Below are 18,293 nucleotides of genomic sequence, written 5' to 3'. Positions count from 1 at the left end.
CACTGATCTATTTGGAACATACTTCACTAAGTTCTATGAGCATCATTTCATCCTATGTAAAATGAGGAGAATATTTTCTTTGAAAGGAGTTTAAATCCTAAGGGAATAGTAGGTGACTATAAAATACAATTCATGTTCTTATAGTTAAGTGCTAGTGAATTCATTACTTGCTTTTCTGTTCACAATGATACTTATTTAAGTGTTTATCCTCCGTTACCTCATCAAAATAATTGAGGACACACACACATACATCTCAACTCTTTACCTCTGTTGTGTTTGTGAGGTTCTCCATGAGGCAGATAAAACCACAGGCAAGAAGAACAAGGCCAGTGCAATGACAGGGCTGGACCCAGAACAGGAAGTTTACTTCTGATGGGGCTGGACCTCCTCTAATCTCTCAGAATAAATGGGCAGAAAAACATGAGGGTTCGTGGGGGTAAGAAAGTCATCTAGGGATGATTCATGCTGTAGGACAATTACCTCCCGACGATAAGGAGTGCTATGGGTTTTATTACAGAGGTGCTGTTGGAAGCCTCCTTCTTTAGAGACCCTGTCAGATGCACGAAGGCCTGTAGCCCTTGGCACTGAGAGCCTTTGCGCCTTCGGAGGAGGTGGTGTGAGCTGCTTGCTCCTGAGTACAGGAGCAGAGATTATTCTAACCAAATTGGCCAGCAACAGGTCACATCTCTCTGATAGCAGTAATTTTGTTCTATTTTAGTTAACACAAAATCAAAACATTTTCAATGAGGGCTTTTTATTTAACCTCCAGTGAAGTGTATATATGTATCTCCTAATGCCTTCCCTCACTCTAACTCCCATCCCCCAAGATTGTGAAAAAATGAAGAAAGCATAAACACACAAGGGCAGCAGGAAACAGGCAATGATAGCAGCTAAGAAACATCATGGCAATCCAGTCCAGTATTTTGCCGGGATAATCCCATAAACAGAGGAGCCCATGGGGTCGTAAAGAGTAGGACATGACAGCATGAATGAATGAATGAAGAAACATTAGTCAAATTTTGAAAACTGAAGAGAAGATGAATGAGTGGTGAGCAGATTGGAGAAGCCTCAAAAAGCCTATCTCTGTGCATTTGGTGGGAAAGAAGGCTGATTTGAGCCATGAAAATCTAGAGATTCAGGAATTCAAGTGTAAAACGTGCTTGCAAAGATTAGTTAAATGTGGTATAAGGAGCAGTTAGGCCCCACGGCCCCTCCTTCATACCAGCAGATACAAGTCAGGAGCTTTGCTCTCTGGAGAAGTCATCAGAGAGGGCCTGGATGTAGGGTATCTGGCACAGCTGAGACTGGGACAAAGCTCTACCCTGCAAGAAGGGGGAGCAAGTGGAAGTCTAAGAATCTGCCTGCAATGCAGGAGACCTGGGTTTGATCCCTGGGTCAGAAAGATCCCCTGGGGAAGGGAATGACTACCCTCTCTGGTGTATTCTTGCCTGGATAATTCCATGGACAGAGGAGCCTGGCAGGCTGCAGTCCGTGGGATCACAAAGAGTCAGACATGACTGAGCAACTGACACTTCACTTTCATTCTACCTACTACCAACCCACACTCCACAGCTCAGCCTCCATGATGTTGACAGCCAGATCGATATTTCTTAGGCATGAGATTATTGGATTCTGCTTTGGAGGAACTGTATAACCCAAAGCAAAAATCTACAAATAGTACCATGTGGGGATCCTCCAATGAAATGGCCTGATTCCTTGACTCTGAAGCAGATGGTGAAACTCACCAGTCAGCAGTCACCCTTGTATAGGACCTCCAATTCACTCTTTGGTTCCTCATGCTTAAATGTGAACCTATAGCCAGTGATTTTCAAAAATTTGAAGAAGTCTGTTGTGAAAGAGAAGAAGGAAATGGCAACCCACTCCAGTATTCTTGCCTAGAGAATCCCGTGGACAGAGGAGGCTGGTGGGCTGCTCTCTATGGGGTCACACAGAGTTGGACATGACTGAAGTGACTTAGCAGCATCAGCAGTTGTGAAAGAAAAAGATCAAAATGAACAAAACAAACAAACAAAATTTAGGAAAAATAGGGGCAATGCAGGCAGCAGAAGAAAACTGCAATAGCAACTGTAATAATATCTTCAGAAAGAACCAAGAAATGTTGCTTTCATAAAATAGCCAAAAAAAAAAAAAAAAAAGAATAGTGAGATAACAGAGAGACCTCTTTGTAGTTAAAAATGTGATTGCAAAAGTGAAAGTTTTCTACTGATGGATTAAAATATAAAGTTGAACTCCTCCAGAAGATAGAACAAAAAGAAAGAGATGGAAAATAGGAGAAAAAAGATAAAATTTAGGGCACCCAACACCTGACTAATATGAATTCTAGAAATAGAGAACAAAGAAAAAGAAGGGAGGAAATTGTCAAAATTTCCCAGAGCTGGAGGACATGAGTAAAGAGAAGATCCCAGAAGCTTTAGAAAGATCACAGGCAAAATATCAAGAACTAGAACCCGTACAAGATCTATACTCTGAAAACTATAGAACACTAATGAATGAAATTGAAAATGATACAACTAAATGGAAAGATAACCAGTGTTCATGGATTGAAAGAACTAATATTGTAAAAATATCCATACTATCCAAAGCAATCTACATATTTAATGCAAAATACTCGTGATATTTTTCACAGCACTAAAATAATCCTAAAATGTATACAGAACCACAGAAGACCCTGACTAGCCAGAGCAATCTTGAAAAAAAGAACAAATCTGGAGGTTTCACACTCCCTGACTTCAGAATGTACTACAAAGCTGAAGTAATCAAAACTACAAAGCTACAGTGGCGTAAAAACAGACACATAGATCAATGGAACAGAATAGAAAGCCCAGAAATAAACCCATGCACGTATGTTCAGTTAACTTACAGTGAAGGAAGCAAAAATATACAGTGGGGAAAAGAAAGTCTTTTTAATGAATGTTGCCAGGAAATGGACACCTACGTGTAAAAGAATGAAATTAGAACATTTTCTCATACTATATACCAAAATAAACTCAAAATGGATTACAGACCTAAATGTTAGTCCAGAAACCATAAAACTCCCAGAAGAAAGCAAGCAGGGCTCTCTTTGACATAAGTGGTAGTAGTGTTTTTTGGATCTATTGCCTCAGGCAAAGGAAACAAAAGCAAAAATAAACAAATTAAGCTTGAAATCTTTTGCACAGCAAAGGAAACCATCAACAAAATGAAAAGACAGCCTACTGAATGGGGGAAATGCTTGTAATTGATAAGACCAATAAGGAGTTAATATCCAAACTATTTACTAATAAAGTCATACAACTCAGTATAAAAAAAGAGAAGCCAATTTAACAATGGGAAGAATAGATGTTCTTCCAATGAAAGCATACAGATGGCCAACAAACACATGTAAAGATGCTCAACATTGCTAATCATCAGAGAAATGCATATCGAAACCATGAGATATCACCTCACACCTGTCAGAATGGCTGTTGTCAAAAGGACCACAAATGTTGGCAAGGACATGAAAAAAGGGAACCCAAGTACACTGCTGGTGGGAATGTAAATTGATGCAGCCACTATGGAAAATAGTATGGAGGTTCCTTAAAAAACTGAAAATAAAATTGCTATTTGAACAAATGCCACTGCTGGGTATACAGCCAAAGAAAATGCAAACACTAATTCAAAAAGATATATGCCCCCTCAGTGTTCAGGCAGCTTTATTTACAATAGCCACAATATGGAAGCTACCTAAGTGTCCATCAGTAGATGAATAGATAAAGAAGATGTGGCATATTTATACAATGGAATATTAACCATCAAAAAAAAAATGAAATTTTGCTATTTTGCAACAACATGGTTGGACCTGGAGGGCATTATACTTAGTGAAATAAATTAGAGAAATATAAATACTATATGTTATCACTTAAATGTGGAATCTAAAAAATAAAACATGAATATGACAAACTGAAAACAGACTCACAGATTTAGAGAATAAACTAGTGATTTCCATTTGGGAGAGGGAAGTGGACAGAGTCAAGGTAGGGTTGGAAACCAAGAGGTACAAACTACTGTGTATACTATAAATAAGCTGTATATTGTACAATACAGGGAGTTCAGCCAATATTTTAAAATAACTTGAGGTATGATCTTTAAAAATATTGAATCACTGTCATACATTTGAAACTAGTATTATAAATCAACTATACTTAAATAAAAAAATAAAATTTATAAAGAACTAGAATGGAATCTAATGTTCAACAGCAACTCTGAACCAGGGAGATAGTAGGACAAAACCATCAAAATTCTGAGAAAAGATTATTTCCAACCTAGAATTCTATACCTATTCATACTATCAGTCAAAGATAAAGGAAGATAAAGTCCTATTCAGGCATGCAATATCTCAAAAGATTTCCTCCCCATATCCTTTCTCCTCTGAAACTAATGAGTAACCCAGTGGGGGAAACATGAGTTTCAGGAAATGGGCTCTAACACAATGAAGAAGAGAAGGGAATTTCCAGGAAGGTAGCTATTTAGCAGGTATAGAAAATGTCCAGTCCAAGGAGGAGCAGGAGAGCAATGGGCTCCAGGAGGGATGTCTCCAAGAAAAAAAATAAAAAGGAAACTGAGAGAATATCAGATGTGTTGTTTGAATATGTGGAGAAAAAATTATACTTTGATGAAGCATTTGGTGAAGCGTGTGGAAAACCAAGCAAATAAAAAATGTGAAATATTATTAACTTAAAGAAAACTCAAAAGCTATAAAGGAAGAAAATATAATCAGAATACACTGCTTCAATCCATTGTGAATGTTATTTATGTATTGATAATGTAAGCCCTAAGCATTAAATAAAACATACTCAGTGGTGAAAGATTGAAAAAATTTTCTCTAAGATCAGGAACAAGACAGGAGTGCCCACCCTTACCATTCCTATTCAACATAGTACTGGAAGACCTAGCCAGAGCAATCAGGCAAGAAAATGAGGGAAAAATGCATACAAATCACAAATAAAGAAGTAAAATTGCCTTTGTTTGCAAATGATATGACTTTATTAATATATAAGGAAAATTCTAAAGACTTCATCAAAAAAACTGTTAGACTAATCAATGAATTCAGTAAAAGTACAGGATACAAAGCATTCAGAAAACAGTTGCATTTCTCTACTCTAATAGCAAAATATCTGAAAAAGAAATAAAGAAGACAGTCTCATTCACCCTGGCACTGAAAACAATAAAATACTTAGGAATGAATTTAAGGAGATGAAAGCTCTGTATACTGAAAAGTACAAGACTCTGATGAAAGACACAAACAAATGGAAATATATCCTGTGTTCATGGATCAGAAGAATTAATATTGTTAAAATATCCTTATTACCAAAGCCATCTATAAATTCAATGCATTCCCTGTCAACCTTTCAGTTATATTTTCCACAGAAATAGAAAAATTCTAAAATTTTTATCACAAAAGATCCCAAATAGCCAAAGCAATTCTAAGAAAGAATACATCTGGAGGCATCGTATGTCCTGACTTCAAACTACACCACAAAACAGTATGGTACTGGCATAAAAATAGACCCATAGATCAATGGAAGAGAACTGATATCCTAGAAAGGGGAAAGGATAATCTCTTTAATAAACAGTTCTGAAAAAACTGGATAACAACATGAAGAATAAAATTAAACCCCTGTATTACACTGCTCACAAGAATTAATTCAAAATTGTTTAAAGACTTAAACATAAGAACTGAAGTCCCTAAACTCCTGTGAGAAAACATAAGGGAAAATTTCCTTTACATCAGTCTTAGAGATGATTCTTCAAATATGACACCAAAAGCACAAGCAACAACAGCAAAAATTAGTGAGATTACATCAAACTAAAAAGCTCTACACAATAAAAGAACCAACCAGTCAACAAAATGAAAAGACAGCCTATGAAATGGGAGAAAATATTTGCAAGTCATTTGTCTGATAAGGAGTTAATACCAAAATATATAAATAACTCGTATAACTCCATAGTAAAAAAAAAAATTCAGTTAAAAAATGGGCAGAGGAGCAGCACTTCCTTTTCCAAAGAAGATACACAAAACATTCACATGAAAATGGGCTCAACATCACTAATCATCAGGGAATACATATCAAAACCACAATTAGATATCACCTTATACCTGTTAGAATGGCTATCATCAAAAAGACAAGAGATAACTAATGTCGGCAAGGATGTAGAGAAAAGGGAACCCTGGTGCATTGTGGGGTGGGGCATGTAAATTTGGTATACAGCAATTATGGAACCTGACCGTATGGAGGCTCCTCAAAAAATTAAAATCAGAACTATAGGATCCAGCAATCCCACTTCTTAAGTATTTATCGAAAGGAAATGAAAAAAGAATCTTGAAGAAATGTCTTCACGTCTATGTTCATTGCAGCACTGTTCACAATAGCCAAGCTATGGGAACAACCTCAGTGTCCATCGAAGGGTGAATAGATGAAGATGTGGTGTATATAATGGAATATTATTTATCCGTGAGAAAGAAGGACAGCGTGCCATTTAAAACAACATGAATGGACCTTGAGGGCAATATGCCAAGTAATATGTCATAGAAAAACAAATAGGGATGATACCACTTATATGTCGAATCTAAAAAAGCTGAACTAATGGAAACAAGTAGAATGGTAGTTGCCCGGGGGTGGGGGTGGGGGGGGAAGGGGAGGTGCGGATTAAGGGCACAGACTTCTAGTTGGAAGATGAGTAGTTCTGGGGATCTGACTACAGCATGATGATTATGGTTAACAATACTGTGTTATATACTTGAAAGCTGCTAAAAGAAGAGATCTTAAATGTTCTCACCACAAAAAAAGAAATGGTTAATTATACGAGGTGACGGAGGCATAAGCTAATGCTGTGATTAGTCATCATTTTGCTATATATACGTGGATCAAATCAACACATTGTACACCTTGGACTTAAAATGTTACATGTTGATTATATCTCAATAAAACTGGGGAGAACTCTTTTAGAACTTCAGTATAATTATATTGAGAAGAAGAGGATGGGAAAATGAGTGTACTTGGGAGTTTAAGCTGCCAAGGAGAATGAAACCTGTATCTTCCATAGTGGGAAGTCAGTAGACATTCTGTGAGACTGAAAAAATGAAGAAATTCCAGTAAGAACAAGTAATTTAGGAGTGTGAAGGTGGGTTCCAGTAGAAACAGCTAAAATATTGCCTCTAGGGAGAGACAATTAGTGGTAGAGAAAGAAAACTGCTGTTTTTCCTGTTACGCCTAGCAGTACTATTTGACTTTCTAAGATATTTCACATATTTGATAAAAATAAACTAATTTAAAATAAAATGCATACTGGCTTATTTTTAGCACTGCTATTTCATTTATTAAAGAGTTCTGCATTCTTTTTGACTGTGTGCTAATTTTGAAACCTCAAGGTTTTCCCTTATCTCCAGGCTTACAATTCTTTAATATCATGTTCCAGTCCACATGCAGGGTGAGAATTAAATATAGCCAGAGTGCATTCATCTCTGTCATTCATTTAAGCAGTAAGAGGGATGAAGAGGTCATCCAAGGAGCATCAAGTACCAGGACATGGGCATCCTGTGTAATTTCCCTTTTACCACCATTTGCTTGAATTTCACAGAGGTCAACTGAGAGCCATAAAGATGGGGCTGGGGTGTGATAGGAAGGAGCTAGGACTGCTCAGTTTGGAGAAGGGACGCTTGAGTCATGACTTCATTGCTTGCAAGTATACAGAAGATAGTTTCCAGCTGCTTTGGATTTGCTGAGGAGGAAATGAGGAAATGGATTCACAGCTGAGCCTAAGGAATTTCGGTAGGAGACACATGAGTTTCCTAACCCTGACAAGAGCTGCCGAGGACCTGTTCTTCATAAGAAAGAGTTTCTTTTTTTCTTTGGGATTGGATAAATGAACCTTACAGCTTCCCCCACAGTCCTCCCAACCCCATCTTGCAGTGATTCTGCTGAAAGAAATGTCAGGAAAGGACAAGGTCTCTGGGGACACACCGTGCTCCCCTGCCCAGGTCTAGACTGACACTGGAGGCCAAGCATCCTGTGCAGCCTGATCTTTGTCCAGGGACCGCAACACAGAATGAATTATCCATGCTGTTGAAGAGTTCTCAGTGAGCACTCGGCTGGATCTAACCAGAGCTAAAACGTGCCTCCAAGATTCCTAAGTTTCTGGAGTAAGTTATGTCGAAGCAAATCATAGCTGCAAAACAGCACTTAGATATCATGACACAAAGGCATTACAGACTTAGGTGAACGAGAGCATTAAACACTTTGCCCAGGACTTCCCTGATGGTCCAAGGGTTAAGAATCCACCGGCCAATGGAGGGGACATGGGTTTGATCCCTGGTCCAGGAAGATCCCCACGTACCACAGAGTAGCTAAGTCCTGTGTGCCACAACTAATGAGCCTGTGTGCCTAGAGCTTGTGCTCTGCAACAAGAGAAGCCACCGCAATGAAGAGTAGTCCCTTCATAGCTGCTTGCTGGAACTAGAGAAAGCCTGCCTGCTGCTGTGGAGATCCAACACAGCCATAAATAAATAAAATTGTTTAAAAAGTAGTGCTTAAAAAAAAAAAAAGAAAAGGTTTGCCTAAGGACTTGAGCTGATGCTGTGTCCTGGGACCCCCTGGCTCCGTCACACAGGGCCAGGCACCTTCAGCACTCAGAGCAGCCACACGTTTAAAACTAGAGGAGCTGAGCATCCTGGAGTCTCCTGCTCTCCCCCACTGCCCGGGGCCTTCCTACTGCCACCACCCACAGAACCCAGTGAAAGGTGCCCAGCAGGCAGTGCTCCCTGTAGACAGAAGCGGAGGCCCACCAGGAGGCCGTGGCATCCTCATAAGCCCATCACTGAGCTGCTCAGTGTGTCCCTCGCCGCATTGTGGTCCCAAACTCCAGTTCTCAAGATGTGGTGAAGTATTAGTTTAAGCTTCACTAGGTGTAATCAGAGCCTCTTCCTGAAGGCAGGTTTTGCTGCTTGTGAAGAGATGAAGGCCCCAGGGACATGCACAGCAGAGGAGGGGTGACAGGTGATATAACCTTTGAATGTAGAAAAGAGTCTGGGGCAAGAAGGTGGGGTCTCTGAGACCCCCCAGTGATTGACGCTTTCCTGTAAGGTGGTATTTAGTTCTTGCTGCTACTGCTGCTAAGTCGCTTCAGTCGTGTCCGACTCTGTGCGACCCCATAGACGGAAGCCCACCAGGCTCCCCCATCCCTGGGATTCTCCAGGCAAGAACACTGGAGTGGGTTGCCATTTCCTTCTCCAATGCATGAAAGTGAAAAGTGAAAGTGAAGTTGCTCAGTCGTGTCCAACTCCTAGCAACCCCATGGACTGCAGCCTACCAGGCTCCTTCGTCCATGGGATTTTCCAGGCAAGAGTACTGGAGTGGGGTGCCATTGCCTTCTCCGTATTTAGTTCTTAGGACAGGGTATTGAGAGAGTTCTCGCTCCGCAGGCTGGCCTGGTTTGTGAGCTGGCCCTCTTTTCAGGTTCTCTCTCCCAAGTGGTAAGTCAGCTTCTGGAACATCTACGTCTTCTTCCAGCCAAGCCCAAAAGCAACTGGAGCCATCACCGGGATGTGACACAGATAAGGGCCATTCAGACAATGCAGACGCCACCCTGCCTCAAGTGGTCAATCACATCCCTGTGAAACCTCAGAAAACGGATGCCTAAGCCCAAACTTCAGTACCTGGAGGACCAGCCCTCCAGGCCTGTAAATCACTTGTTTCCCTATCAGATGGAGAGCAAGCACTGCCCTCGTCTGCCTGCATCCCTGCTTGAGAACCAGTCCATTCTAAGGCACATGGATCTCCTCAATGGGAAAGTAAACAGTCTTCCTCTAAAAAAAAAGGACTGAGGAAAGGGAAAAAAATGTGTCAGATTTTCCTGGCTGTGCTACTTTTCTAGTTTATCAGATCTAAGTGAAATCAGATCAGCAATAGCTTCCCTGGCATTTCCTATTTTCAACAATATTGAGTTGAAACACACATCGTCCTTTTGGTGGGACGACTGGATTGCAGCTACTCTGCTCCCAATATTACTTTCATGTTCTCTCTTCCTTCCTGGATGATTTAAATAACAGCAAAATGTGGCCGTTGCCAGCTCTTGAAACATTTCTGGCTGCATTCCTTTTCCTCCCTGAAAACCTAGGCTCTGGTCAAAACCTTAATTCATAGTGACTTATTAGCAACCAGAGCGAGCTGTAGAATAATCCATTATGAAGAAAGCAAGCCTCCCTTGGAATCAAGTGAAGGAGCTTCTCGGAAAGGGCCTCGCTGTCTAGAACTGGCCTTAGTGGGCCGGGGGAGGGGTGACATCAGCCCTCTCTCCTTTGTTTTATCTTTCAGGTGTGGGGGAGGGGGAAGAAAGATGTGCCCATTCTGTTCTTTTTCACTTTTTTTCCCCTGCCTGTGAAACTGACTTTTGCATTCTTGAGAGCTGTGTCATGACAAGTCCCGTAAATGATTCACAGTGAGGTGACCTTTACAGGACAGAGGAGAAATCAGCTGGGTTTCAGGAGCTGGAGAAGCCAGAACTCTTTCTCCCTCTGCTGTGAGCCGGATACTGTCTGACTGCCAATCCTGGTCATGTGATGTGGTAGTGATTTTCATTACCAAGCTAATACTGGCAATATTTACAGATGCAAGTGTGTAATTTAAACCTAGGGGATTATTATATAATTAAACTTCTGAAACTGAAAATAGGATCAATACCCAATTTAATGGATTGGTGGAGGTGGTTAGGCATTGTAAAGAGGAAAACTTGTTCACCTCATCAGTATGTTTTAAAATGTTCTCTTCCTTGTTTGTAACATTTAGTACCACCAAAAATATTTCTTAACTTAGTCCAAGAAATAATTTAACCTTAGCTAGCAAGGAGTATGGAGAAGGCAATGGCACCTCACTCCAGTACTCTTGCCTAGAAAATCCCATGGACGGAGGAGCCTGGTAGGCTGCGGTCAGACACGACTGAGTGACTTCACTTTCACTTTTCCCTTTCATGCACTGGAGAAGGAAATGGCAACCCACTCCAATGTTCTCGCCTGGAGAATCCCAGCAACGGGGGAGCCTGGTGGGCTGCCGGCTATGGGGTCGCACAGGTTCGGGCATGACTGAAGCGACTTAGCAGCAGTAGCAGCAGCAAGGAGTATAAAAGTTTTGCCAAATGCAGATGGCGTCACTGCTTTCTAAATTGTTAGTACCGTCGATGATTTGAACCAGAGAGAAGTTTTTTTGTTTCTTTCTAAATCGTGTTTTTTAAATGCTGTCTTTTTTTCTCCTGTTCCCAGAAATAAAAGTGACCCTCCTGATCGCCCGATCCTTTCATCTCTCTCCATTCTTTTCTGCTACCATCAGGGAACAGTTGTCAAAGGGTCATTTTTAATCACTGTGGTGAGGATTCCAAGAGCCGTTCTCATGTACGTGTATAACACTCTGAAAGAGAAGGTAAGGCAACATGTTGAAACAGAGTGTGCTCTGTGTTTGCGTTACGCAAAAGTGAATCACTGGAGAAGTGCACTGGGTCCCAGGACAGGAATGTGACCTGTGCCAGGGGCCATTCAGAAAGCTCCAATGTGCTTCAGGTCCCATCCACACCCCACCCCCAGCAACCTTCCTGTCCAGCTCCCTGTTTTGTTTGATTTTCTTGGATTTTCTCCAACATGGTGGCACGTGTGGTGTAGGGAGGGCCTAGTTCTTAGCCTGCTGGTTTTTCTTCCTATTTAAATGCTGAATAAATGGGAGAAATTCTTAAGATGAAATTTAAGCAAGGTTTTATGGACATTTATTATGCTTTTTTAAAGAAAGAAAAATATACTATAAGATGAGATTTGCTTGTTTCTGTTTTAATGCTAAAATATTCCCCACCTTTTGAGTTTCCTGGAGGGTGTCATGGGAAGTTAGTTGCGTGTGCGTGTGTGTGCGTTCATGCTTAATAGTGAGAAATGGGCAAGCTGACCTAAATCTCAGCTCAAAAGACAGAAAACTGTGGGGCTTTTGTGCCTGGGGGTTTTTCTTCTCCCTGGTTTTTATTTGCACATTTGGTTATGAATGCCAGTGGAAACCAAAACACCAGGAAAACAGCTGTTCTCATGGTATTTCTGGCCTGCCAAATAAGGAAAGGTTGGATTTTTCCCAACTTTTCTGTTCTCACACAGTGTTAGTCTCCCCACCCCGCCATCCCGACCTCTGTGTTGGTGACTTGGTCAGAGTTTCACAAACAGTGAGTCCAGCCATTTGGGTATAGGTATGTGCTTTTAGTAAACTGGGGAAGTTTTACATGTGGATTTGTAATTATACTTTAGAATTATTTTTGTTTGCTCTTTTAAGCAGAAATCTGAATTGTTGCAGATTTCAGTCAGTCAGTGTTAGTTGCTCAGCTGTATCCGATTCTTTGTAACCCCATGGACTATAGCCTGTCAGGTTCCTCTGTCCATGTTCTGCAGGCAAGAATATTGGAGTGGGTTGCCATTTCCTTCTCCAGGGATTCTTCCCAACCCATGGATCAAACCCAGCTCTCCTGCATTGCAGGCAGATTCTTTACCATCTGAGCCACCAGGGAAGCCCAATCAAGATTTAATTGTAAATCAAGATTTAAGATTAGTATATTAATTAAGAGCAGTTGATTGGATTTCACATAAAATTATCTAGCTTCCTTACCTTGAAATGCACACTAAGCCATCACCCTTGATCAGAGAGTATTTTCTGTTGAAATATTGCTTAACTACATGTTTGTGACTTAAAGAGACATTTCCACATCCAGGATAAATATAGCTACTCTGGCTGTTGCATTTTGAAATTGATCCTTCAATCTTAGGAAACTTGGAGAAAGATTTCTTGAAGAACAGAGCACCTTTTTATTTCAAGTAGATTCATATAGTTTATATATATTAAATATATTCATATATGTATATCATGCTCTGCCTAGTCTCTCAGCATCTGCCTACAGTGTGGGAGATCTGGGTTCAATCCCTTGGTCGGGAAGATCTCCTGGAGAAGGAAATGGCAACCCACTCCAGTATTCTTGCCTGGAAAATCCCATGGACGGAGGAGCTTGGTGGGCTACCCTCCATGGGGTCGCAAAGAGTTAAACACGACTGAGCGACTTCACTCACTCACTCATGGACTATAGTGCATCAGGCTCCTCTGTGTATGGGATTTCCCAGGCAAGAATACCGGAGTGGGTTGTCATTTCCTCCTCCAGGGGATCTTCCTGACCCAAGGATCAAACCCGTGTCTCCTGTGGCTCCTGCATTGCAGATGGATTCTTTACCGCTGAGCCATCAAGGAAGCCCTCATATATGTATATATGCATCCGTTTTATATATAAATATGCATTAGTACTAGATAGTCATAAGTTAATAAACATCAGGGAACTCGCTGTAGCCCCCAGAGCTAGGCATCTTAAACTCTTTGGGGAAACAGCTTCCGTAAATCTAACAGTCAATGGGTCAACCTCTCTGGCTGAGGTCTAAGAGGTTATTTATCACTTCCTAGGTCCCATACGGACTAAGGGGTCAAACTCCCTTTTAGTGTTGTCACTGTTGGAGAAATGTGTCCTTTCTTACGTTAAAAAAAATAGTCTTCCTCAGCAGCCTTACAGCCCCATACTGTACCTGTAGTATAAGCATTTCACAAGGCCACTGTGAGATCCTTCTTACATTAAATGGCTCATTCACAACCATAGCCAGGCTGAAAAGTATGCAGGTCAGATTTCATCCAGTGGAATTAACACTGGGACAAGAAAATGTCTATATAAGGCTAAGTTGTCCCTGGGGTCCTAATAGAAAACTATTTCAGGATTGTTTTCAGGGATTCCACCCCCAGCTCCCCCCAGTCTGGGCAGTAAGATACATTAAATCACCCCTTCCCCCAGCAAGTTTTATTAATTCATCCATTCTTGAGTTATACACAAGTTCAAGTTATATTTCAAAGGACTAATTTATCCCTAAAAATTTAACCCTGAAAGTCTTAATATGGGATGTATTTCCAAAAAATTAAACCCGATTTTTTTTGTGTGTGTGGACACACATCTAGTATCTATAATGCTTTAGTTTTATTGTCTGTGGGATGTGAATTTCTCATGAATATAAACTATGGTTTGAAAAAGCAGAGTTTATGATTGAAGACACTTAGGAAAAGATGAAGGAAGAGAGGGTTTTTTTTGTTTTTTGTTTTTTTACTAGAGCCAGAAGGTCTGGTTCACCTTTGCTAGTAAAAACAGACTAATCCATTTTCCTTTCTGCTAAAGTCAACAGCACTCTTAACAGGTAAGCCCACAGAAGAGAATCCTTGCTCATCAGTATAGTAATGATAATAATTAGTAATAGCAGTAGCATATACAGAACAGAAGAACTTCTGTACCCGTGAGAATTGCTGTGATGCTTCTCCAAGTAGGAACAGGGTGTGCTGGAAGACACTTCTGCTTGCCTCTTTCCTGTGCTGTTGGTGACACTGTTCCTTTCTTTCTGAACGTGACCCAGCAGGACGGTGCCTTGTCAAGGTGCGTGTCCCAATGCTGCTGCTGCTGTTTCTGGTGTCTTGACAAGTGCCTGTGCCATCTCAACGAGGTACGTCTCCTGCGCCGGGGACACACAGTGTGGGGGCCTGCCAGTGGGCACCATCTCTTAGGCCAGGGGTTAGCCAGGTTTTCTGTTAAGGCCAGATTATGTAAAAGTTTTCAGGTTTTGGGTCATTTGGGTCTCAGTCACAGCTACTCAGCTCTGCTGCCGCAGCAGAAAAGCAGCCACAGACAGGATGTAACTGGATGGGCCTGAGTGTGTTCTAGTAGAACTTTACTTACGGGCACTGAAATCTGGATTTTATTTTTTGTTTTTGTTCCCCTGTGTCTTTGTTGTAGTGCGAGGGCTTAGTTGCCCTGCAGCATGTGGGATCTTAGTTCCTCGACCAGGGATCAAACCCACATCCCCTGCATTGGAAGGTAGATTCTTAACTGCTGGATCACCAGGGAAATGCCTGAAATCTGAATTTTATATTTTTTATGTGTCAAGACATAGTCTCCTTATTTTGAATTTTTCCAACTATTTTTAACATGTGAAAATTATTCTTAGCTCTGTCCACAGGGAAGCAGAAATGGATGGATGGATCTGGTTCCTTGGATGTAGTCTGCAGTCCTTTACCTTAGAACTTTAGGTCATTAATACAAGTCTTCAAATTCTAAAAGAAATGTGTCTCTCTTTCAAAAAAAAAAGAGGAGGAGGCTTTAGAAACTCTAATACAATGCATATGTGTCAACTGAGAGCTAATTTTCAATGTCTTCTCCAAGAACTATAATTTTCCTGAAATAGGAAAAGGACTGCCTCCCTAATGTTTATATATTTCACCAGCCTTTCACTTTCAAGCTATAAATATTCCTTTAAAAATCAGAAAAATTATATACTGTGATTGTTTGAATTTCAGATTTTTTTTCCTCCTGAGTCTTTCAAACCGATGGAAAATTAGATATGTATTTTATTTTTCTGTCGATAATTTAGGAAATTTTAATAACCCTTAGTCAAATTTACACAAAGCAGTGTTTTTGTAAGTCAGCAGGCTGTTTTATAATTTAAATGTTCATAGTATTCGCTTAGAAACGTACTTCTTATTTTTGCCCCTCTTCCTAATAAGTGTACCAGTAGAAGTAAAGGGACTAATTAGGCCATCTATGTTTAATGTCTTATAAATGGTATTAAGAATACCTTTCATTATTCAGGAGAGATTGTAATCTTCTTGTAGTAAAGCCCTATATTTATGGCTCTTCTTAAGACTCTTGGCATACATTATAGAGTGTGTTTAGTTTTCACTTGGATCACTTCAAGCAAGCATGTATAAAGCACTGTAAAATACTATTGCACCTTTCAGAGTGGTAGGTCCTGTAGCAAGTCAAGCTAGACCCTGTGAATGTCTTGTCACAGTGTAATATACCAGCCTCTCTCCCCTAGAACTCTCTGTACAGATCCAGACACCAACTTATTCTATGAAGATGCTATTAAGATGCATTACAAAAATGTACTGTGATAAAATACATATACATGAAAATCAAGCTAAGATACATATAGACAGACTAGAAAGACAGAAGCAGTGGCTGCTGCTGCTAAGTCGCTCCAGTTGTGTCCGACTCTGTGCGACCCCATAGACAGCAGCCCACCAGGCTCCGCCGTCCCCGGGATTCTCCAGGCAAAAATACTGGAGTGGGTTGCTGTTTCCTTCTCCAGTGCATGAAAGGGAAAAGTGAAAGTGAAGGCCCTCAGTAGTGTCTGACTCCTAGTGACCCCATGGACTGTAGCCTACCAGGCTCCTCCGTCCGTGGGATTTTGCAGGCAAGAGTACTGGAGTGGGATGCCATTGCCTTCTCCAGTGGAACCTTTGATATACCAATATGTTAGCCACATGGTCCTTTAGAGCCCTAAATCTGAGTTGCTGTTCCCTTACAGTATTAGTAAATTCAGGTTCTTTCCATGTCCCTCTTTCACTTATAGACCCCCACCCTGGGGCTCTCTGTGGATACTGCAGGGACCACCACTTCAGGAGAGGAGAGAAATGGGTGAGAAGGAAGAAGGATGGGCTCTGGGCTCATATCAACATCACCACCTCCTGCCTCTGCCTTCCAACCAGAGCAGCTCCACTTTTATCTGGTTGAGGAGTGGGATTCCACTGACGGTTTCATTTAAAGATAGGCTCTGCTGCTTGAACACACTTGAAAGCCACTGTGTCAAACTATGTTCTTGCTTGTTTTCTCTGCCCTCTTATCCAAAGGGACATACTTTCTGCCTTCTGATGTTTCAGCATCTTATGTTAACCCTGTACCTTTACTTTTGGGAGTTCAAAATGTTTCCAAAATCGTAAGTGGTGTTAGTATTAATCGCAGTATGATTATCATAAATTGTTGAAATCCTTTTAACAGACATATAATGGGAATGATTGTCCCTGAATCACAAAAAGACTCAGCTAGCCTCGAGGATCCAGCTCATGGTGAATCAGTGTTGCAAACAGGGATAGGTCTTTGAATTTTGATCATGGTGCCGATGCATTGTGCCTGGGCCTAAACCAGCTGTCAGAGCAGCTTTTTTTTTCACTTATTTGGCTATGGGATCTTCAATCTTTGTTGTGACATGTGGGATCTTTAGTTGTGGCACTCGAACTGTTTAGTTATAGCACATGGGATCTATATTCCCAACCAAGAGTGGAACCTAGGCCCCCTGAATTGGGAACTCAGAGTCTTAGCCACTGGACCACAAGGGAAGTCCCTCAGAGCAGCTTTAACATGGGGTGACTCCTATAGGACTGGGCACTGCTAGGTGATGTGGGCACTGCTGGGAGGCCTCAGGTTTAGGAGACTGAGAAAAAAGAGGAGGAAGAATAAAAGAGAAAGAAGCAATGTGAATACTGATGAGGAGGGAAAGGTCACCTGTTGTCCGAACAAAGGTCACCTGTTGTCCTGGAAAGCACAGTGAAATAAAGATTTGTAGGGACTTCCCTGGAAGTCCAATGGTTTAGATTCTGTGCTTCCAATGCAAGGGGTATGGGTTTGATCCCTAATTGGGGAACCAAGATCCCATATGCCATGCAGCATGGTAAGAAAAAGCAAAAAATTTGTAAGAATAAAGATGATTGTTGTGGAGTCGTGGCCAGAGCTATTGTCGATCTCATTTGGCAGTGGACAAAGGAAAGGGAGCTTAAAGTGAGAGAAGGAATTTAGATTAGCCTCTTGAAAAATTTCCTGGCACTGGAATGAGTTGCTAGGAAAAGATTTTCTCTGGAAATCTGATTTAAAAGAGTTGAGGCTTATTTTTTTTTTTGTTTTAATTTTGCTAGTTTTGTGCAGAAAGAGCCGGGAAATGGCTAGAGGAGAATGAGATCCATTTGTTACCATCAGAACCCAGATGCTCTTTACTTAACATCAAGGAGCGGGCTGTGTTTCAGCTTTGCTGCTTAAAAGCCTAATTCATCTTTCCCGGCCTTGGGAGGGAGGCTAGTGGCAGTTGCCGCGTTTTGTCAACACCCAGCCTAAGGGTACGAGGTAATTCACACGCAGGGTAGGGAATGAAATTCCACATCTCATCGTTTCTCATTAATTGCCTCTCTACATTGTAAATCCAAAGTGTGTGTACACCTCACACATTTATTTATCCAACATCTATTTATTTATGCTGTATTCAAACCATTTGTACAAGGTATAACGAGGAGGGGACTGTGGTGAAAGAGAGTCAATATACAGCAAGTCAGGGCTTGAAGGAGCAGACAAACTAGTGTGGGGAATGGGGGAGAGTGTGAGACACTTGCATGAGATATTTA

At 41.0% G+C, this 18,293-nt stretch overlaps 1 protein-coding gene across 14 annotated transcripts in view; it reads left to right on the top strand.

Moving 5' to 3' along the window:
• Nucleotides 1–18,293, top strand: part of SLC44A3 (solute carrier family 44 member 3) — an 85,373-nt gene that overhangs the window by 44,629 nt on the left and 22,451 nt on the right. For 8 of the 14 annotated variants that reach the window (XM_081486207.1, XM_081486199.1, XM_081486195.1 and 5 more), the window contains 2 exons: nt 11,291–11,447; nt 14,483–14,569. In XM_081486207.1, coding sequence (XP_081342333.1) covers nt 11,291–11,447; nt 14,483–14,569 — 244 coding nt within the window. The remainder of the gene's footprint in view (nt 1–11,290; nt 11,448–14,482; nt 14,570–18,293) is intronic. The other 6 variants (XM_081486198.1, XM_081486205.1, XM_081486196.1 and 3 more) reach the window with 1 other exon arrangement.

Source organism: Giraffa tippelskirchi, chromosome 5 (assembly GCF_054371585.1).
Source record: "Giraffa tippelskirchi isolate mGirTip1 chromosome 5, T2T-mGirTip1v1.2.pri, whole genome shotgun sequence".
Lineage (NCBI taxonomy): Eukaryota > Metazoa > Chordata > Mammalia > Artiodactyla > Giraffidae > Giraffa > Giraffa tippelskirchi.
Note: the sequence above shows the minus strand (reverse complement) of the source record. Positions and strands in the feature narration are given on the sequence as shown.